Source organism: Procambarus clarkii, chromosome 2 (genome assembly GCF_040958095.1).
Source record: "Procambarus clarkii isolate CNS0578487 chromosome 2, FALCON_Pclarkii_2.0, whole genome shotgun sequence".
NCBI classification, from domain to species: Eukaryota; Metazoa; Arthropoda; class Malacostraca; order Decapoda; family Cambaridae; genus Procambarus; species Procambarus clarkii.
Genome location: NC_091151.1, coordinates 60,396,775 through 60,419,546, shown reverse-complemented (window position 1 = coordinate 60,419,546; position 22,772 = coordinate 60,396,775). Strand labels below are relative to the sequence as shown.

Sequence of the window (22,772 nt, the reverse complement as noted above, 5' to 3'; positions counted from 1 at the left end):
CTCTGTCTTGGGAGGATATCTCTAAATTGGAAAATAGAAATAAACTATCCATTTTTTTGTATTCAATACACAAACATACAGACGGCGTCTATCACGTCTCTCTTTGTCGTCGTGGTAGCAGACAGTACTCTGTCATAGTTCCTTTATTGTTATTGGGGGAATCTCATGTGGCCCTAATTAAAGAGTTCAATAAGTTCCTACGGAACTTTACTCGCAGCCACAGACGAAAGACAGTCTTCTGTAGAAACTGTCTCTCAGAATATCAAAATTCGTCTGAGCTAACAAATCACTCATCTTCCTGCGACATCACTCAGAAAATTATTTACCCTCAGCCTGGGGACACACTCCATTTTAAAAATACGGGGAAAGGTTACCCCCCTTCCCATGTGGGCTATTTTGATTTTGAGTGTGTCCTAAGCACTGAGGATTGTCTAGGTGCTGTTACAGCCATACATAGGCCTATAGCATACAGCTATATAATTGTTGATAGGAACCACACTGTCATTGATAAATTTACTTATTTTGGGGGGGACAGTGTTACTCATTTCATGCAGCGAGTTGCTGCCAAATGGGAAATTATCAGATCCACTCTCCCCCATTATGAAATAGACATGTCTCTTGAGGATATGATCCATTTTAGGAGACAGACTCACTGCCAGTTTTGTGAGGAGGTATTTACCCCCTCCAATTTCAAGGTTCAACATCATGATCACCTTAGGGAAAAACTCAATTATATTGGAGCTCTATGTAATTACTGCAACCTCCGCCATAAGAATGCTCTAGAGAGTTTAGTCCTAATTGCTCATAATATGTCTTATGACATGGGCTTAATTTTGAGGGAGTTTGCCATGGGTTCAAATATTAAGAGCAATATCCTCATGAGACAGGGGACGAAATATCTTAAGGTAGAAATAGGGAAGCTTAAATTTCTTGATTCACTGGCTTTTATTACAGGTAGTCTTTCATCCCTAGCAAAGACCCACATTGATTCATCCAGCCCCTTAACATTCACTCACTCAATGATAGAAGGTTTGCCCAAAAAGAGTCACCACCTACTCTTAAAGGGTAAGCAGTTTTTCCCTTATGAATATACCACAAAAATCAGCTGCTTTAATGACACAACACTCCCTCCAATTGAAATGTTCTACAGCTCCCTAAACAAATCAGGTATAACTTTGGAAGAATATAGACATTCTAAATTAATATGGGAGGCTACAGGGTGTATGACATTAAAAGACTACCTCTTCATTTATTTGAGGTGTGATGTAGGATTACTGGCTGACATTTTTACACACCACAGGGCAATTCTAAATGATATATATTCTTTAGAATTGACACACTATTGTAGCCTCCCAGGGTACTCCTACGACTGCTTCCTGAAATTAGCAGAATATCGTTGGAGTTAAGTGCAGATGTGACGTTGCACAATCTCTTATCACAAAACATACAAGGGGGTTTTACAACTGCAGTTAGGAGTTATGTCAGAGCTAACAACCGCTATGTCAACCCATCTTTTAACCCCCAGGAGGATAGGTCTTCATTCTTACTGTATCTAGATTTCAACTCCCTCTATGGGAGTTGTATGACTAAGAAATTGCCCTATGGGGGACTAAGGAGACTATCATCTGATTAGATGAACTCCTTCATTAGCGGAGGGAAGATAATGACAGAACAGCCATTCTCTTCTAACAAAGGGTACTGGCTCTTAATTGACACCAAACACATAAGACCTGAAATAGCTAGACTAACAGACGATCTACCCCTTTGTTTACACCATAGGGGGATAAGTATGGAGGATATCTCACCATTTAGTAGGGGACTTCTGGAAACAAATAACATTACAAATCTCCCTAAAAAAAATATTAAACTGGTTGGAGATCATCTCTCCAAGAAACATTATTTCATATCTCTTCACCTTTTACAACTATTTATTGAGATAGGACTTGAAGTGGAAACAATACATGCAATTTACGAGTTCCGTCAGTCAGATTTTATGGCAGAATTTGTTAACACCAACGTTAACAATAGAAATGCCTCCACCAGTAACGATAGGAAAACACTCTTCAAATTACTGACGAACAGTGTTTTTGGTAAAACACTACTGAACCCAGCCCGTTATGCTATTGACACCAAACTAGTGACTTCAGCTAGGGTATTTTTACGAGAGGTGAAGAATCCTCTCTTTAAACGTATGGTGCATTTAGGTGACAATAAATTATTGTCTGTCAGTTCCAGACCATTCATTAAAATTACTCATCCTAATTACATTGGGTTCCAGATTCTTGAGCTAGCAAAATACAGTTTGTACAATTTTTGGTACAGGGTACTTAAGAACCACTATTCAGATAGGGTACAACTGCTGTATAGTGATACAGACAGTTTCATTTTCAGCTTACTAGCTGAAGATGTCTTTAATGAGATGGGGAAAGAACCCCTTAGTTTGTGGATGGATACGAGTAATTCTCCTGAAACTCACCCCTTGTATGATCCTTCTAAAAAGGGTGTTTTAGGACTGTTAAAGTCAGAGGTATCAGATAAACACATCCTTGAAGTTGTGGCACTCAAGCCCAAAATGTATAGTGTGCTTTTGCTTGACAATAAAAATTCCATCACCGCTAAGGGTATTTCCCGAGCTGTGCAAAGATCTTTAACACATAACCACTTTAAAGAGACCCTTCACAGTAATGGTGTAGTAAATTACAGTCTCCGTGGTGTAGTGGTAAGACACTCGCCTGGCGTTCCACGAGCGCTATGTCATGGGTTCGTATCCTGGCCGGGGAGGATTTACTGGGCGCAATTCCTTAACTGTAGCCTCTGTTTAACGCAACAGTAAAATGTGTACTTGGATGAAAAAACGATTCTTCGCGGCAGGGGATCGTATTCCAGGGACCTGCCCGAAACGCTACGCGTACTAGTGGCTGTACAAGAATGTAACAACTCTTGTGTATAATCTCAAAAAAAAAAAAAAAAAAAAAAAAAACACTGCCCGAAACGCTTTGCGTAATAGTGGCTTTAGGCATTGTATGTACTAGCTCTATCTATAAAGCCAACAAACTTTGTAAATCTCTTTATGTATGTACCTTACCTAAATAAAAATTATTATTATTATTATTATAAATACTTTTAATTACGCACAAATAAGGAATATAGGGGGGCAGATATTAATAATGGCAACCACATTCAATACTAAGAGGGGTTTAAGTGCTTTTGATGATAAGCGCTTTTACCTAAATAAATACACTAGCCTAGCGTATGGTCACCCAAACATACCATCGGATCCCCACCCTAACACCTCAGCCCAAGGAATGTCCACCGAGAGTGAAGGTGGTGACGTCATTGAACCACAAGGAGAGGAAGGACAACGCCCCACCAGCGAGAGTGAACCCTATAACGTCAGCAGTCAGTCACCTGAGGGAGGCCCACTACAACCCATTCACTCTCTGGGAGATGGTGAGTCATCATCTTCGTCCCAGGAGGAGGAGGGGGAGGAAGACCCCACAACGGACCTGTGGGCACGGAGGAAGGCCCTTGTTAGTAAATATTATGTGGGGGGAGATGACCTACAATACGAATATGTTTAACCCTATGTACTTTGATAATATAATCTATAAATCATCAGGATTATTTCTTTTTCTCCTTCTTTAAGTATAAAAGCTTAAAATATAACCAACTTAAAAACAACTAAGGGAGGTGGGTCCCTCTTACGGTACACTCAAGGTCATCAAGTACGAGGAAGGGTGGTGAGGGGGGGGGGGACCACCCCTACTGAGAGGATCCTGTTTTTACACCTGTCCCATAGAGGGAGGTGGGAGCGTAACTGCCGCTCACCTGAGTGTTTATTATACAAATAAATTCATTTTTTTTTACTTAAATATACTGTCATACTTTTCTGTATAAATGAACATGAACATGAACATAGCGGCACATAATAGATACCTATCTTCACTGTTTTTACGATTGTTGCTGCCCCACACCTTGGGTGACCTAATATGGAGTGGCTCTAAGTGGCACTCCGCTTCTGATTTTCTTATCTGATTGTCCTACATACGTGGCTACTTTACTGTAAATGAACATGATCATAATGGCGCATAATAGATACCTATCTTCACTGTTTTTCGACTGCTACCACTCACACCTTGGGTGACCTAATATGGAGTGGCACTATGTGGCTCCCCGCTTCTGATTTTCTTATCTGATTTCCATACACAGGTGGGGCGATCTGTCACCAAAATAACTACTAATCTCACGTCTGAGAAGATAATTACGTCCCGTAATCGACCTTCAACAGCAGTGAATGTCAGGGACTATCAGACGTGATATCGGGGAACGTAAATGTTTCAACAAACCTACGTTAAGTATTATTTTTGGATTTGAGTGCACTTAGTCTAAAATTGTAACTGTAGGTAGTTCTCCGTTATGTCATCTACCGACCACAAACCCAAAGTTAATTTCATTCCACGTTATTCTCAAGTTCTCAATGAATAGTGGAATAATTCTCTAGCCTAGTCAAATATTATTACATCTCTGTGATTGCAGCGTGTTGGTGAGGACAAGCTGAGAAATTCTTCCTCTACACACCATTTCCCCTGCTGGTGTTTTATCCATTATTTGGGCTATGCGATCACGTCAACGAGTATTCGAACTGTGAAATGGGTTTAGTGAAATATTTGTACAGCTAATCCCTCTTTTCCGAGTTTCTTTGATTAATGCTAATATTGTCTCTAATATATGTGTTCTACATTTATTATACATATGAGATTCTAAGATAATTCATTTACATTTAATATTTGTTGCCTAGGGTGTAGCAATTTTTACACACATAATTTCCAATGATATGCCAATATTTTTCATAGGCTTGATTATCTCAATGCATTATAATCACATAGAATCTACATTTAATTTCTGATTCTATAATCTTTAATGTTGTAATTAATCAACTGGTGACAAACCAGCACCAGTTCCTAGATATATATAAATTTCTAGTAATACCCCCAATGTTGAGTTTCAGGATTTAAACTCCTAATTATTTATTATTACAGTCCATTTATGCTCTTCAAATAATTACCAAATAACCTATCATCCATAGGCACTGGTATTTCAGTATCAGCTTTATAATTCATTTATATGTTTTCCCTCTTTTCTCAAAAGTGGGTGGTCCTTCGAGTATTTCGAATCTCCTTAATAAAATATTATTATATCAGAGTTAAAGTTCCCATTCCCCAACATTTTGGTCAACTTCGAACCGGATAAACTATTAATCCCATAAATATTTTAGTGACCAGTTTACTAAATCAATTTGCTTGTCCTATAACCTGTGATTAACCAATCACTAACCACGGTGTGTAGTATTTTAGGTTATACATATTTCATTATTTACGGCTACCAGCAGTGTACCCATATGATAGCCTAATCCACACCAATTTATAATTAACATTTGCTGTCAATACTTCATGTATGAGGTAGCACTAGTGGGACACAGTCAGGTGCCCACAACACTCAGACCTATACCTCTCACAGAGGTAAGAATCTTCAGGTCACCAGGAGCAACAGTTCACAATTTTTACAATAACTTTTCATTAACACCTGCGTTAGATAGGCCTCACCATCTAACCATAATTTACTTAGGTGGCAATGACATCCATCCTACTCGACACTCAGCTGAGGTATTTAATCATCTTAAAACAATAATTTCCTCATTTAAACTTGTCAGCCGTTCAGTAGTGTTCACATTAGTGGAACCTCGCCAACCAAGTAATGATAATCGTTGGGGAGCGAGTCTAGAATATTACCAACATGCTGCTAAATACATTACCTTTCGTGTGAGGAAAAGAGTACGATTTGATGCCACTTACATACTATTTACAGCCAAAATACAGGCAAAACCTGGCATCAGATGGTGTGCACCTGTCAGGTGAGTCTAGGTCACATGGAGGTGACAAATTAGTTAACACTATCAACCATCACAGAAGGTTGTAGCTGACAAGCTAAATTTAGCTGTATATATTTAATCTTTCACTTGTGTGTTTAAATGCACATTTATATATAACAAAAAATTTAAAAATCCAAAAAACAGCACAATTATATTCACATTACTGCACTATTAGTTATTTTATGCTCACCTTTATTAGGTAGGAATTTAGACTGTGGTTGTGCAAAGTTTTGCACAAATGCAGAGTAAATAATTTAGTAGTTTCCTAAGTAGAAATTATTTCATTTAGTTCTGAGCTAGACAGAAGTGTACATTTATAATATCTACTATTGTGCTGACCCTAATCAGGCTGGGATTTATCCTTATTATATTATTTACTGTTGTGCTGACCCTAGAATAGGGTGGGATACATAACCATTTAATAAGTAATTTACCATATTATTATTTCACACCTTTTGAGTGCTACTGAATGTTCACTATCTCATCGAATGGTCATAATGAAGGGCTAGCCAGACGAAACTCCAATAGTGACATTCAAGTACCACTCAAATCCTAGTTATTGTTGTTAGGTAGGTAAATTTAACCTCCAAAGAGGTAGTGCGTATCCTAGTGAGAATAATTTAGGCTACCTTCAAGATATTTGCCAACAAAGGAGCAAGTACCCAAGCTACTTCAGCAATACTTATTCAAGTCCTGTGAAACTTGAACATAAAACCACCATGGCTACTCCTGAGAAGTTAAAGAGAACTTTCATCGGATTTAAAGGCCATCTAACCAGACTGCTCAATAAGTCTGAAGCATTATCCAAAGCAACTCCCATTCATTACAACAAATTGGAAGTGTCTCTGAGAGTAGCTGATCTCAAATTTGATCAAGTCAGGTCTACAATCGAGTCTTATATCGCTGTACTAAATGATGCAGACAGTGATCCTGAGGACATAGACCAAGCTATAGCTGAAACATCTCAATATGAAGAAAACACACAAGACAAGTTTAATGTTCTACATGATATAGTAGATAACCAAAAACTGAATCTAAATGCCAATGTATCTTGAGTCCAGTGTATTACTACCAGAGGCTCGTTTACCTACTCTAGACTTGGCTTCATTTGCTGGACTGGATGAAGAAAACTGGGATACATTTTGGACTTCATTTGAGGTTCATATTCACTCAAAACCTTCTATTGATAAGGTATCCAAATTTTCTTACCTAAACAGCCTTCTCGAAGGGGAGGCTAAGAAGGTAATAAACAACTTAACCCTCACAGAGAGTAATTATGCTGAAGCTATCTAACTGTTGAAGTTGAATTACTGCAACACGGAGTTAAGTATAGCTAATCTGTATTATCAATTGCTAGACATGAATGCACCAAGTAATCAACCAGACTCTCTTCAGACTTTTAGGTTGAAAGTAGAATCTCTAGTGAAAGCTTTTGGTACTAAAGTTGATGTACCAGCTTCCGAGTGGTCTATTAAGTTGCTTTTACAGAGGAAACTTCTTCGTAGTGTTTTAGCAGAAATATGCTCTCACTACAAAACCGAGTTTCTCACTCTCGATCAAATATTTGAGGGTTCAAGAATCACGATCAATAGGCTAAAGACTCATGATAAAATTAAACCTGAGTCCAAGCATCCTAATACTGAGAATTCAGTTAAAACAAAATCGACTTTAAATAAGTCCATTAAATTTAAACCTAAGCCTACTCCATCCACTGGAAAGAGGAGTAGTAATATAGGTATGTATTCTGTATCTCCCTCTGAGACTGTAATTGATGCATCTAATAAGAAGACAAATCCCACGAGGGAGAGAAAGTGTTTGTTCTGTGAACAAAAACATATCACTTATAAGTGTAGAGTTTCTCCTAATTTTAATGTTAGGATTAAACGCCTGCAAGAATTGCAGAGATGCACTAAGTGCATGGGCTCTCATGAACCCACTGATTGAGTAATCACCTTACGTTTGTGCGGCAAATGCTACAAGGGTGCACATCATTACGCCTTATGTAGAAAGGCTCAATTAAATTCTATAAATCCTCGTAAAGATTCTGCTAATTCAACATTAGTTCAATACTGCAAAGAGCATCAGGAGATTAATGTGCTTGCAACTGAGTCAGGCAACAATACTACACTGCCCACGGCTCAATTAAAGTTAATAAACAAGAAATCTAAAGTTAATACTAGAGGTCTTTCGACCATGGTTCACAGAAGACTTTTATCACCAAACACTTAGTTGAACAGCTGAAATTAAAAACTGCCAACTGAGTGAAACTAAACGTCTCTGGTTTCTTGGCTAATAATGGACCCTGTGAATATCAATTAGTCAAGTTACGGGTACGACTAGGAAGTTCCCCTAACCCAATACATGCAGTAGTTGTGGACAAGATTCCTTCAGACCTGCAGGTCACAGGTCTTGCTCACACTGTTAAACATCTCAAACGCAACGGCATGAGGCTACCTGACTACAAAATAAATTTAGAAAATAAATCTGAGACTGTCTTAGTGATGTTGAGATCCCTATTGGAGACGACTATTATTACAGATTTATCACTGGATGCACCAGACTACTTGGTATGAATTTGTTGTCATCTGCTGGAGGCAAGTTGCTAACCGGACCGGTGCTTTTCCAGCAAAAATCTGCATTAATTACCAAACAACCAAACCATTGTATAGTGGCGTGACTAGGCTCGGAGCAGTCACCCCTACAGATCACTGACAAATGAGTCTATAATGAGTCTAATCCCCCCTGTGTTTAAATTGTGGGATTTAGACACTTTAGGTAGTGTCCCTGAGAAGCCTAGTCCAGATGATACATGGACTTACCAGCAATACCTGGATACGGTTGTATATAAAGACAAACAGTACTGAGTGAGACTGCCGTAGAAGTTGAATCACTCACAACTTTTGCGTGTGTGTGTGAGGGGTGGAGGCCAGCACAACCACAGGCCTACCCCACCACCTGTTTACCCAAGAGACCGATGGTCACCTGGGGTGGCAGTCTAGGCCCTATTGTATTGTGCTTTAAGGACCTTTCTCCTCTGGCATACTTAAGCCTCGGCTGTTAGTCCTACTGGGACCCATTGAGGGGCTCTACCCCTCAGAGCAGGTTTATGACTGTTGGTGCTGATGACTGGTAAAGGCATGTTGCTTGCTCTACTATTTGTCGTGCTAATCATCATCAAATGGTTATAAAACATTATAACTCGGTATCGGGTGAATTACTCCAATTAACATTGCCTGAAGGAGCAAGTATGGAAGAGGCGGCTGCCGCACCATCGGGGTTCTCCCCCACCATGACCCGTGACACTGTCACCCCACCACCCAGTGTTTATGCAGGTGTTAAGTGAAAGGCAGAGAAATAAACGAGGGAAACAAAAGCCTGGTGAACAACAGGGTGGACGACGTCCAATAGCACCAAGGGGCGAGTACACACGTCTGACCTTCCCTGAAGGCACGAGTGTGGCGGACAAGATAGTGTGGAGCAAGAAACTGAGCGAGGTGTACCCACCTGACCCTGCAGGCGTGCTACGTCCACATGTCAACTCCCCATATGTGTATGTTTCAAGAAAGAAACAGGATGTTGTACTTGCTCTTCTACAAGGGAAAATAGGTGATGTAAAACTCTCCCTTCTAGATAATCCATCACGAAACAAGAAGATGGATGAGTACCTAGTCTACAGATACAATCACGGGTATCCACTGGACTGAGCCTATGAGTTAGACGGGGTACACAAAGCAAGAAGATTGAAGAAGAATGGAGAAGAATGGAGAGCTTACCGATCAAATAGTCATAGTCTGGAAGAAGACTGAACCGCCACCTGACAAGTATTGGTTTGCTGGGTTGTATGCGCCCCCCAGCACGTTCAGGTTGTGGGAGCCTGACCCTGTGGAGTGTTACAAATGTTTTGGCAATGGCCACATAGCTAAGCACTGCTGGTGCCCCACACCCAAGTGTGCTCTCTGTTCCGGTCCTCATGCACTGAAGGACTGTCAGTATAAGAAGACCAGAAACCAAAGAAAGCTGGAACAGGAGCAACAGAACACTGTAAAAGAAGCAGGGCAACAACCCATCCATCCCATAGTGGTGACAGTACCAGCAACGCCCCTGACAACACACAACAACCTGAGACAACAGTTGAAGGACAGTTGGCAGCCTTGCAAGCGCAGGTAGCAGAAATGGCCGAAATTATAGAGACGCTACGTCGGGCTCCTTCACAAGAGATACAGCAGCCTCCACACTGCTGTGCCACAGCTGTCGCCCGCACTTGTAAAGGTTCCTGCGGTGGTGGTGATGGCGGCGGCGGCGGCGGTGGCAGTGGCAGTGGTGGCGGCGGCAGCAGAGATGAGGGCGGCAACGTCGTAAGTCAATTCAGTGATGAAAGCAGTGATAGCGACACAGAAACATTAACTGGAGAAGGCAGTCGACCCGCACCAGCATATATGATTCATTAACGAACTTAACGAAAGCGTTCAAGTAAAGTACCCGAGTGATAATATACTGCGTAACATGGCTTATGTCATGCAACTTAGAGAACATTCACTCACGGACCATCCCGAGTTCCTCAGTAATCAGGGGACTGCTGTCATCACCAGATGTTACTGACGACACCAAACACCAGGTTGGTGCTGCTCTTTACATCATAGAGTCACTAATTAACACATTGTGGAAGTGGGACGAGGACAACAATGGGACCACCAATCCCAAGGAGGAACGACACCAAGACGATGGCTGCTGCTGGCACAAGGACCATTAGGTTTCTCAGTTGGAACATTGTTACGGCCCTATTGGGTCGCAACCGGGTTCTTCTCTGATGTTATTAGAGTTTGGGGTATCCGGCCCCAAGTTAGTAGTGGCTTTCAAGGGGTGTGTTCCGTAACGCAAGTTAAATTAAAGGGGAAGGGATACAAATGCACTGCTTTATATATATAATCACCACCACCACCATAAGTAAATATATAAACAGTCACACGGGGGGTATAAATACACAATGTACAGAATCGTCTTCCTCTGAAGACACAGGATGCTCCACGGTGCTCACGATGAGTAGCCCTGGTTCTCTTCTTTGGCCCACGATGAATCCTCTTGGCTTCTCTAGGCGAATCTACCCTGGCCACAGGCCAGCCAAATCACAGTCCCACTGGGTGCTCCGTCGTGGAGGCCTTCAGCCACAAATCCAGCCTGTAGCTGGCAGGTTCCGATCAGCTCTGCTGTGTAGGCCGCTCCACGACCGATACTAGGGTTGTGAGCCCTAGGCAGGAGCCTCATGTGATTCCGCTGATCACTCTCCTCTCTCAGCACCACAGTGGCTAGTCTCTTCCAGCAGCCAGCCCCGGATAAGACGATTCCTGGTACTGCCACGTCACAGGCAAGCTAACACTCTCAACAGTGTTCGTCTGGGGGTGACTCACAGCTTCTTCAGAGCAAACGCGTGGAGAGACTTTGGCTGCCTTGGGTAGACTGATCCATCGTCCAATACAGCAGTCCCAGGTCGACTCTGTAATGAGACACGTCATTAGTACTGGAACTAGGGAACCTCACTTACAGGCTTAGACACAAACGTCCACCTATCCACTCCATAGATGGCGTTGCTGTCTAAGCGCCACCTCACCAGAGGTCAGCAGCGGCTATGTTATGAGCTGATTAAGACGGGAATCCAGCCCCTGTGGCCGGTATATCCCGTGCTCACTAGATGGTGTCGTCCATTTGGAGGGGGTTTCGGGAGCGGACTCATAGATGGTGTTGTCGTCACTGCTCCGTGCTACGACGCTGGACTCGGGTCCGTAACAAACATTCGTAGCATCAACAAAAGATTGAATGATCTAATTGCACATGTTACCAGTAACAACATAGATATAATTGCTATACAGGAGCACTACACGTCCAAAATGATAAACAAAACTCCACCAAAAATCAGAGGGTATGCATCCTATACTAACAGCAATGCCACAGGCCTACTAACACACATCAGAAGTGATTTACCACACACTCTTTTGAGCACATCACACAATGTACACACACAGTACCATCACTTTCATGTACAAACTGCAGCAGGTCACTTCTCATTCCTCAACGTATATGCCAGAAGCCAGAAACTCAATGTAACATTGCTCCCAGATCTAGACAATCATGGGACAATATACATGGGAGATTTTAATGCTAGACATATTACGCTGGGAGACAGTACTAACAACGATAATGAATGCAAGTTTATCAAATATGTTTATGACAACAGATTAACCGTGTATACTACGGATACCCAAACTCATTTATTGGGAGGCAGACTTGATTATGTAATGGGTAATATTTTACCTTGTGCAAAATAGTATGGAATGTTCGTTGGTAAATCACTTGGTTAGTGATCACTATGCAGTTTCTGCTTCCTGTGAAGTACAGTGTGATGTACCTAATAGACATCAGAGACGGAAAATGAATATTCCATATGGTTTGCACGACCACTTTATTAATTGTATTTCAAAATGGTATCAAGATTACGAAATAACGAATGTGCAAGCCTTCTCCAGATATCTTGTTGATACGATTACTACCTACTACGACACATGGGTGTGTTGGGGAACAAGCCGTAAGCCTAGCAGAAGTGGGCAACACCTACCACCACCCAAGTGGGTCCTTGACCCCGTATTTGCTAAAGAACATGAACGAGTAAAGCAGCTTGGAGATACATACGAAAGAACCAAAGCACAAGGAGACTTGCATGCATTTCTAGTTGCAAATAGAGAGAGGTGAGAGACATGAGCAACGTTATACGTAATAAACATCGGGAAGAGTTCCTATAAAGTATAAATGAGCAAACAACACTTGTTGAAGTTTGGGAAAAGATACGAAAAATCTCTAGAAGCAACCCCAATCAAACCACTGCACCATAGCCCACTAGAACAAGCAAACATTCTCCTTGATCAATGGGCACTAACATCAAGCTACAACTCATTCCCAATTAACATACAGCACAAACTTAATGACACACGCCCCAACAGACAACGAACCATCAATCTTCCCTGTACAGCTGTTGACGTGTCGGACCTTAATGATGTAACTGAATGGGAATTAAATCATGCACTAAAGATGGGCAAATCAACTGCTCCTGGAGAGGACGGTATTACTTACAGTCTACTGAGATTAGTCTCACAAGTACCAGGTAATCCACTTTTAGTGTTGTACAGGATGAGTTTAAGTGAGGGAGTATTACCTGATGCTTGGACAAAGAGTGTCATTGTTCCCATCCCCAAACCACACTCAGATAATTATAGACCGATATCTCTAACATCGTGTGTTTGCAAAGTGCTTGAACGTATTGTTCTTAACCGACTCATGAATCGTATACAGGGGCACCTGTTACCTCCAACTGTTTGGATTTATGCCTGGGCTCAGTTCACAACACTGTTTTGCTGAGTACTTCGCACATATTGAAGCTTCCCCTCAAACAGTCTTCATCGACCTAGCTGCAGCTTTTGATACAGCAAACAGAGAAATCATACTGGAACAGCTTGCCGAGCTGGGAATACAAGGAAAATTACTGAAATGGATAAAGGGCTATTTGTCTAATCGAACAGCATATGTTTTGTTTAATGGTGTTAAAAGCAGAGAGCAAACATTTGAACTGGGAACTCCACAAGGAGGGGTCCTCAGCCCCTTGTTGTTCAACGTTCTGATGCATAAACATATTAAAGATCTTCCAACTAATAATGAAGACACTGTCATTTGTTATGCTGATGATATAATTTTACAGGCTGCCTCCGAGCCTAGAATGCAAATTCTGCTCGATGCTTTTGCTACTATAGCTGAGGAATGTGGCCTCCTTATCTCTGTACAGAAAACTCGTGCCCTCATTCCATGTGGTATTCCACCACCTAATTATCATATAGATTGGCGAGCACTTGAGAACTGCGAGTCTTACAGATGATACCTTGGTGTCCCCATTAACGACCCTGGGTACCTTTCTTCTCTCAAGAGGAGACTGTGGGAGAGATTAAAGCCCTTGCGGGTCTTGTTGGTGTCAATCATGGAATTAACGTGAGACTTGCTGGAATGTTTTATGTATCATTTATACGCTCTGTGATTGACTATAATGCTCTACATCTCACACTGTATACTGACAAAGAGCTGAAATCTCTTGAAACCTTGCAAAATTAAGCTATGCGTCTCATCCTTGGGGCTCCAAAGTCCACGAGAATACTTAATATGAGAGCAGAGTTAAAATTACCTACCATATGTGACAGAATTTTGTCTATTAGCACAGTTTTCGGCGTGAAGGCATTGAGTAGATCTAGACAACACATGAAGTTTCAAGCTAAAGTTTCTAATATGCTGCAGTCACCTGAGGTCTATAGAAGAAGAACGAAATCTGATTATGTATTTTGGTTCTACAAGGTAGCCAACTCCATCTAAATATTAAATATGTACCCAACTCAATTAATGATTAATCAACCAATTACTCCATGGGATAACTGGGATCTATCAGTTGATTTTGTAAATGCGCCCAAGAAAGATAGTGTGCACTCTACATTATTAAAACAGTTAACACTTAAAAGCATCACTGAAAGTACTCAGAGTATGGGTAACGATGTGTATCAGTGCAATACCGACGGCTCTGTAGAAGAAGGGGGACGATGTACCGGATGTGCATGCAATATATTTGAACAAATCACGGTCAGCTGATTGTTCAAGCTGGATCCACCCGTCAGGCGGCGGGCACAACCTCGTGCCTCTGGCAACATGATCAGCTGATACCTCTAACTGTTAGAACGTCTTGACTTCCCCACGCCTCTAGCAATGTAATCAGCTGGGCTCTTCAGAGTTCGTTGCTGGCTCTTTGCACACCAGCTACCACCTCCAAGATCACTAACATCCCCACCTTAATGCTCACACGCACCAACTCATGCCTAAATGAGTTCTTGGCTCCTAGCCTAATATTCTGACACTTAGACAATAAATTGATGAGTAGAAATATTCACAACATATAAAATATTCTAGCTCCCCTAGATGAAAAGGGGTAAAGGGAGGGACAATTATCTACCTTATTTCACTCCAACCACGAAGTTGACTCGTCCTCTGTTGAGGGATGTTGAGGTTCCTGGCCCTGGCATCTGCTCTGCCGTCGACTAGTTTCCACCACACACACAGGTTCCTTCGTCGCCTTCGTGGTAACGCGTTCTCAACGTGCTAATTCCCAACAGGTACTGCCTTCCTCCTCCTCTTCTCTGGGGTACTGGAGACAGGTACTTCCGTCGTCGTCCTCCACTCTCACTGGCAGTCCAGCACAGCTTCCCCTCGCCTCATTGCCAGTAGATTTGACCCGGCCGTAGCTACTCGCTTGATGTAGAATACGTGGTCCTCTGGGCGTCCCAGCCCAACGTTCCCTCTGCTGTAGACTCTTGACAGAGCTCTTGGCTCTCTAATCCGGTCCGTCCTTTCCTCTGGGCACTCCACGGAAGTTGGATGGCTTCTCAGACTGTCTGCAGAATCGAAGCGAGCTTAAATCTACTGGTAAGGGCTCTCTAGATCCGGAGCTCGCTCGAACGCGTCTTCCCTCTATGACGGCTCGTGACGTACTCTTCCCGCCCAGGCGCCAGCCGCACCGAGCCCTCCGCCTCGTGACGTCACACCGCCCGAGGGCTCTCGTCATTGGTCACTTCTGGCACGTGACCTCACCTGGCCAATCAGGTGCCGGGAAGCGTCAGGACGTCTTGGCGGGAAACAGGATGACTACACTGCCCTGTGCCTCAAAAGGCGTAAGCCCCCGTGCATTATGAAACTTAGCTGGTCATTTTATAGCCAGCTTAATTGCGCTCCATGCTTTCCCACACATGAAAATGTTCCCTGAACATCAGAGAATACTTAGGGTACGGAGATATGATTCTTCTAAGTTGGGAAGGAAGAAATATAGGGGTGGACACCGTCACAGCTGCTAAAGAAAACAGATTTGAAATTAAATTCCTATGGATACCATCACATGTTGGCATCTCAAGGCATGACACTGTTGATATGCTTGCAAAGACAGCCTGTAGAAAACCAGTGGTAGAAATTGATATGGGTGTTTCATTAGCAGTGACCAAGAAAATAATTAAACAAATGTCTAATGAAGATCTCATCGACCTAACAAATTCACAAAGACCAGAAAGTTGTAGCATTAAATATTATGATAGATATCGTGAGGAGACATTCACATATGGGACTAATAGAACAAGAACCCGGCAATGTGATGTTATAGTGGCCAGAATACGCCTGGGATATAGACGTATCTGGCAGCTTTCTCAAAACCCAAATGTCGAGTACACAATGTGTCAACTATGTGAAAGAGAAAACATGCACTCTCTTGAACATTATATTGTAGAATGTCCCATATTGACTGACTTTCGCCCTCCTGGGCTAAGGTATGCTGAACTCTGTAATTACTAAATGAGTACGGGAACAATTGATGATATATTGGTCTTGTACCCAAGGTTAACCATGTAATGTATCAATTATACAATGTATGTATGTAATGTGACTATATAACGTGAGCTTGTAAAAGCACCTTAATCACCTTTAGTGATTAAGTGCTTAATTGCACACTAGTTTCTCTATCAGCTATCTCACCCTGTCAGAGTAAAAGAGACAAATGTATGTGAATGCATGTGTGTGTATATGTAAATGTATGTGTATAAAGTATATATGGAAGCTGATCAGAATTACATTTCACCTTTGTAAATGCACATTAATGACACTATGTAAAAGACACATCTAACACATTATGTAGGGCATACGTAAATCTGTGTATCTATGTATTTACGTCTGTAGGTTAACTTAGCATTTTAAAAGCACCGTATCACCTTCTGTGGTTGATTGTTCAATAAACCCTTGAACTATATGTTTAACACATCTCTAACCCTGTCCATGGAGGACAGAAGAAAATGTATATATTGTGGTTAGCATTATAACTGTGTAGCCACGTCAGTGGTGGAAAATAATAATAATAAAAAAAATTGCATCACCACCATCGATTTCATCACCACCAGCCATGGCATCACCGCCAGCCATGGCATCACCACCAGCCATGGAGTCACAAGTTGCCATAGTGTCACCACCATCCATTGCGTCACCACCAGCTATTGCGCCAACACCAGCTTTGGCCTCACCACCATCCATTGCATCACCACCAGCCATGGAGTCACCACCAGCCATGTAGTCACCACCTGCCATGGCCTCACGACCAGCCAAGGCGTCACCACCATCCATGTCGTCACCACCATCCATGTCGTCACCACCATCCATGTCGTCACCACCATCCATGTCGTCACCACCATCCATGTCGTCACCACCTGCCATGTCGTCACCACCTGCCATGTCGTCACCACCTGCCATGTCGTCACCACCTGCCATGTCGTCACCACCATCCATGTCGTCACCACCATCCATGTCGTCACCACCTGCCATGTCGTCACCACCTGCCATGTCGTCACCACCATCCATGTCGTCACCACCATCCATGTCGTCACCACCTGCCATGTCGTCACCACCTGCCATGTCGTCACCACCATCCATGTCGTCACCACCTGCCATGTCGTCACCACCATCCATGTCGTCACCACCAGCCATGTCGTCACCACCTGCCATGTCGTCACCACCTGCTATGTCGTCACCACCTGCCATGTCGTCACCACCATCCATGTCGTCACCACCTGCCATGTCGTCACCACCTGCCATGTCGTCACCACCAGACATGGCGTCACCACCTGCCATGTCGTCACCACCTGCCATGTCGTCACCACCTGCCATGTCGTCATCACCATCCATGTCGTCACCACCTGCCATGTCGTCACCACCATCCATGTCGTCACCACCTGCCATGTCGTCACCACCAGACATGGCGTCACCACCTGCCATGTCGTCACCACCTGCCATGTCGTCACCACCATCCATGTCGTCACCACCTGCCATGTCGTCACCACCAGACATGGCGTCACCACCTGCCATGTCGTCACCACCATCCATGTCGTCACCACCTGCCATGTCGTCAATACCATCCATGTCGTCAATACCATCCATGTCGTCAATACCATCCATGTCGTCACCACCTGCCATGTCGTCATCACCATCCATGTCGTCACCACCATCCATGTCGTCACCACCTGCCATGTCGTCACCACCTGCCATGTCGTCACCACCAGACATGGCGTCACCACCTGCCATGTCGTCACCACCAGACATGGCGCCACCACCATCCAATGCCTCACCACCAGCAATGGCGTCACCACCAGCCATGGTGTCGCCAGCAGCCATAACATCATCACCAGACATTGCGACCCCAACAGCCATGGCCTAGCTACATACCATGGCATCGTCATCACCAGACAAGGCGTCACCACCAGCAATGGCGTCACCACCGGCCATGACGTCACCACCAACTGTTGTGGAATGGGACTTTTAACTCAACTCTATTAATATTTAATTAAGAAATCGAAATACTCGAAGGACCACCCACTTTTGAGAAAATAGGGAAAACAAATAAATGGATTATAAGACTGACACTGTGGTACCAGTGCCTATGGATGTTAGATTATTTGGTAATTATTTGAAGAGCATGAATGGACTGTAATAATAATTAATTGAGAGTTTAAATCCTCAAACTTCAACACTGGGGGGTATTACTAGAAATAATATATATCTAGGATAATGACTGGTGCTGGTTCGATACCAGTTGGTTAATCATATCAATACACATTATAGAATCAGAAATTAAATGTAGATTCAATATGATGATAATATAGTAAGATTATTAAGCCTATTAAATAAATTGTCAAATCATAGGAAATTATATATGAAACATTGCTACACACTGAGAAACAAAATATTAGATTTATGTAATTTCTCTTAGAATATTATATGTATAAGAAATGTAAATACATAATAGAAATAATATTAGCACCAGTCAAAGAAATCTACGAAAGAGAGACAGTAAGGCTTAGTTGTAAGAAGACTTCACTAAACCCGTTTCACTGTTCGAATACTCGTAGACGTGATCACATTGCCCAAATAATGGATGATACACCAGTAGGGAATGTCGTGTGCAGAGGAAGAATTGCTCTGCTTGTCCTCACCAATACGCTGAAATTACAAAAATGTTATAGAATTGGACTGGGCTAGAGATTTATTCCACTATTCATTAAAACTTGAGAATAACGTGGAAAGAAACGAACAAGAGTGTTTTGGTCGGTAAATGACATAACGACGAGCTACTTACAGTAATAATTTATGAGATAGTGCACTACACATAAAACATACATAACGTAGGCTTGTTGGCACATTTACAGTCGCCGATATCACATCAATTAGTCCCTGACGTTCACTGCTGTTGAAGGTCAAATTCGGGGACGCGATTATCTTCTCAGAAACGAGAATATACAGTACGAAGCACTGTACGACCACGTATTATATCTGCAATGGCTGCCGCTTTTAAATCTGTGTGTACTCGTGGCGGAGCCGTGTGCCGAAAAGCCACCTCCCCCATACCTAGAGGCCTGAACACGCATGCACAGAGACGCTCATAGCGATCTCGAGCTTAAACCAATTTGGTTTAATAGTAATTATTGTGGGAAATAAAGGAGTACGATTTAAACTATCGTCACCAGTAAATATGTTGAATAATAATACCTCTTCTCGCAAGGCAATTGCGAGAAGAGGTATTCACATAATTTTCACGAAATGAATACTTCTTTCATAATGAACAATGTTTTTAGAAAGAAAGGACAATTAACTGAACTCTATAAATCTCTAACATTCGTGGAAGACTTCATATTTCAGTCTGCTATCGACGCTTGGTGTCAAGATGGCTGGGTAATTTCTATCTAAATCATGCCTGATTTAGCATATCATGCCTGATACACCAATGATTTTAATTATACGTGTTAGTGTTATTAGTAAATGTTAATATAAGGAGTTGAGAGGAGATTCTTCACCACCAGTCATGGCCTCTCCACCCGCTATGGCCTCACCACCAGCCATGTTGTCATCACCAGCCATAGGGTCACCACCATCCAAGGCGTCACCACCAGCCATGTCGTCACCAGGAACCATGGATTCACATTCAGCCTTAGCGTCACCACCAGCCATGGAGTCACCACCAGCCATAGCATCGTCACACCAGTCTCCGTGGAGTAGTAGTAAGACACTCGCCTGGCGTTCCGTGAGCGCTTTGTCATGGGTTCGTATCCTGGCCGGGGAGGATTTGCTGGGCGTAAATCCTTATTGTAGCCTCTGTTTAACTCAATAGTAAAATGGGTACTTGGTTTTAAAAACGATTCTTCGTGAGGGACGTATTCCAGGGACCTGCCCGAAACGCTACGCGCACTAGTGGCTGTACAAAAATATAACAACTTTTGTATATATCTATCATCATTATCATCACTACCAGCCTTGGAGTCACCACAAGCCATGGCGTCACCATCAGCCATGGCGTCACCACCACCAGCCATGGCGTCACCACCAGCCATTGCATCGTCAACCAGCCATGGCGTCACCACCAGCCATGGCGTCACCACCAGCCATGGCGTCACCACCAGCCATTGCATCGTCACCACCAGCCATTGCGTCACCACCAGCCATGGCGTCACGACCAGCTGTGGTCTCAAAACCAGCCATGGCGTCACCACCACCAGCCATGGCGTCACCACCAGCCATTGCATCGTCAACCAGCCATGGCGTCACCACCAGCCATGGCGTCACCACCAGCCATGGCGTCACCACCAGCCATTGCATCGTCACCACCAGCCATTGCGTCACCACCAGCCATGGCGTCACGACCAGCTGTGGTCTCAAAACCAGCCATGGCGTCACCACCAGCCATGTCGTCACCACCAGCCATAATGTCACCACCAGCCATGATGTCACCACCAGCAATGACATCATCACCAGCCTTGGATTCATCACCAGCTATGAGTCATCACCAGCCTTGGATTCATCACCAGCTATGAGTCATCACCAGCCATGGCGTCACCACCAGCAATAGCATCACCACCAGCAATAGCATCACCACCAGCAATAGCATCACCAACAGCCATGGAATCACCACCAGCCATGGAATCACCACCAGCCATGGCATCACCACCAGCCATGGAATCACCACCACTCATGACATCACCACCAGCCATGGAATCACCATCAGTCATGGCATCACCACCAGCCATGGCATCACCACCAACAATGGCATCACCACCAGCCATGGGGTCACCACCAGCCATGGCATCACCACCAGCAATGGCATCACCACCAGCAATGGCATCACCACCAGCAATGGCATCACCACCAGCAATGGCATCACCACCAGCAATGGCATCACCACCAGCAATGGCATCACCACCAGCCATAGAATCACCACCAGGCACGGAATCACCACCAGCCATGGAATCACCACCAGCCATGGGGTCACCACCAGCCATGGCATCACCACCAGCCATGGGGTCACCACCAGCCATGGCATCACCACCAGCCTTGACGTTACCACCAGCCATGGCATCACCACCAGCCATGGCATCACCACCAGCAATTGCATCACCACCAGCAATTGCATCACCACCAGCCATGTCATCACCACCAGCCATGTCATCACCACCAGCAATTGCATCACCACCAGCCATGGGGTCACCACCAGCCATGGCATCACCACCAGCCATGGAATCACCACCAGCCATGGAATCACCACCAGTCATGGCATCACCACCAGCCATGGCATCACCACCAGCCATGGCATCACCACCAGCAATTGCATCACCACCAGCCATGGGGTCACCACCAGCCATGGCATCACCACCAGCCATGGAATCACCACCAGCCATGGAATCACCACCAGTCATGGCATCACCACCAGCCATGTCGTCACCACCAGCCATGGCATCACCACCAGCCATGGCATCACCACCAGCAATGGCACCACCACCAGCCATGGCATCACCACCAGCAATTGCATCACCACCAGCCATGGCATCACCACCAGCAATGGCATCACCACCAGCCATGGAATCACCACCAGCCATGGAATCACCACCAGCCATGGAATCACCACCAGTCATGGCATCACCACCATCCATGGCGTCACCACCAGCCATGGCATCACCACCAGCCTTGACGTCACCACCAGCCATGGCATCACCACCAGCCATGGCATCACCACCAGCAATTGCATCACCACCAGCCATGGCGTCACCACCAGCCATGGCATCACCACCAGCAATGGAATCACCACCAGCCATGGAATCACCACTAGCCATGGAATCACCACCACTCATGGCATCACCACCAGCCATGGAATCACCATCAGTCATGGCATCACCACCAGCCATGGCATCACCACCAACAATGGCATCACCACCAGCCATGGGGTCACCACCAGCCATGGCATCACCACCAGCCATGGCGTCACCACCAGCCATGGCATCACCACCAGCCTTGACGTCACCAACTGCCATGGCATCACCACCAGCCATGGCATCACCACCAGCCTTGACGTCACCACCAGCCATGGCATCACCACCAGCCATGGCATCACCACCAGCCTTGACGTCACCACCAGCCATGGCATCACCACCAGCCATGGCATCACCACCAGCAATAGCATCACCACCAGCCATAGAATCACATCGAGCCATGGCATCACCACTAGCAATGAAGTCACCATCAGACATGGCGACATCAGCAGCCATTGCGTTACCACCAGCCATGTCAGCACCTCCAGCGATTGCATCATCATCAGCTATGGTGTCACCACCAGCCATTGCGTCACCACCAGGTACAGCGTCATTACCAGTCATGGCATCAACTACCAGCTATGGTATCGTCAACACCAGCCATGCAATCG

At 44.2% G+C, this 22,772-nt stretch overlaps 2 protein-coding genes across 2 annotated transcripts; both read right to left on the bottom strand.

Moving 5' to 3' along the window:
• Nucleotides 1–16,873: 16,873 nt before the first annotated feature.
• On the bottom strand, nucleotides 16,874–18,220 carry LOC138366790 (golgin subfamily A member 6-like protein 2). The gene has a single exon (XM_069328074.1). The coding sequence runs from the start codon at nucleotides 18,218–18,220 to the stop codon at nucleotides 16,874–16,876; it is 1,347 nt and encodes a 448-aa protein (XP_069184175.1).
• Nucleotides 18,221–19,846: 1,626 nt separating this feature from the next.
• On the bottom strand, nucleotides 19,847–22,437 carry LOC138366782 (mRNA decay activator protein ZFP36L3-like). Its single transcript, XM_069328066.1, has 2 exons — nucleotides 22,158–22,437; nucleotides 19,847–20,163 (listed from the first exon to the last, which is right to left on the bottom strand). Exons 1-2 carry the CDS (start codon nucleotides 22,435–22,437, stop codon nucleotides 19,847–19,849), a joined length of 597 nt encoding a protein of 198 aa, XP_069184167.1.
• Nucleotides 22,438–22,772: the final 335 nt, after the last annotated feature.

What these genes read in the sequence shown, in the direction of transcription:
- LOC138366790 (XM_069328074.1), bottom strand. Translation starts at nt 18,220, where the DNA reads ATGTCTGGTGATGATGTTATGGCTGCTGGCGACACCATGGCTGGTGGT.
- LOC138366782 (XM_069328066.1), bottom strand. Translation starts at nt 22,437, where the DNA reads ATGGCTGGTGGTGACGTCAAGGCTGGTGGTGATGCCATGGCTGGTGGT. An exon ending in TGGTGATTCCATGGCTGGTG is followed by an intron (nt 20,164 to 22,157) that starts GTGATTCCATTG and finishes GGCTACAATAAG; the next exon opens with GATTTACGCCCAGCAAATCC.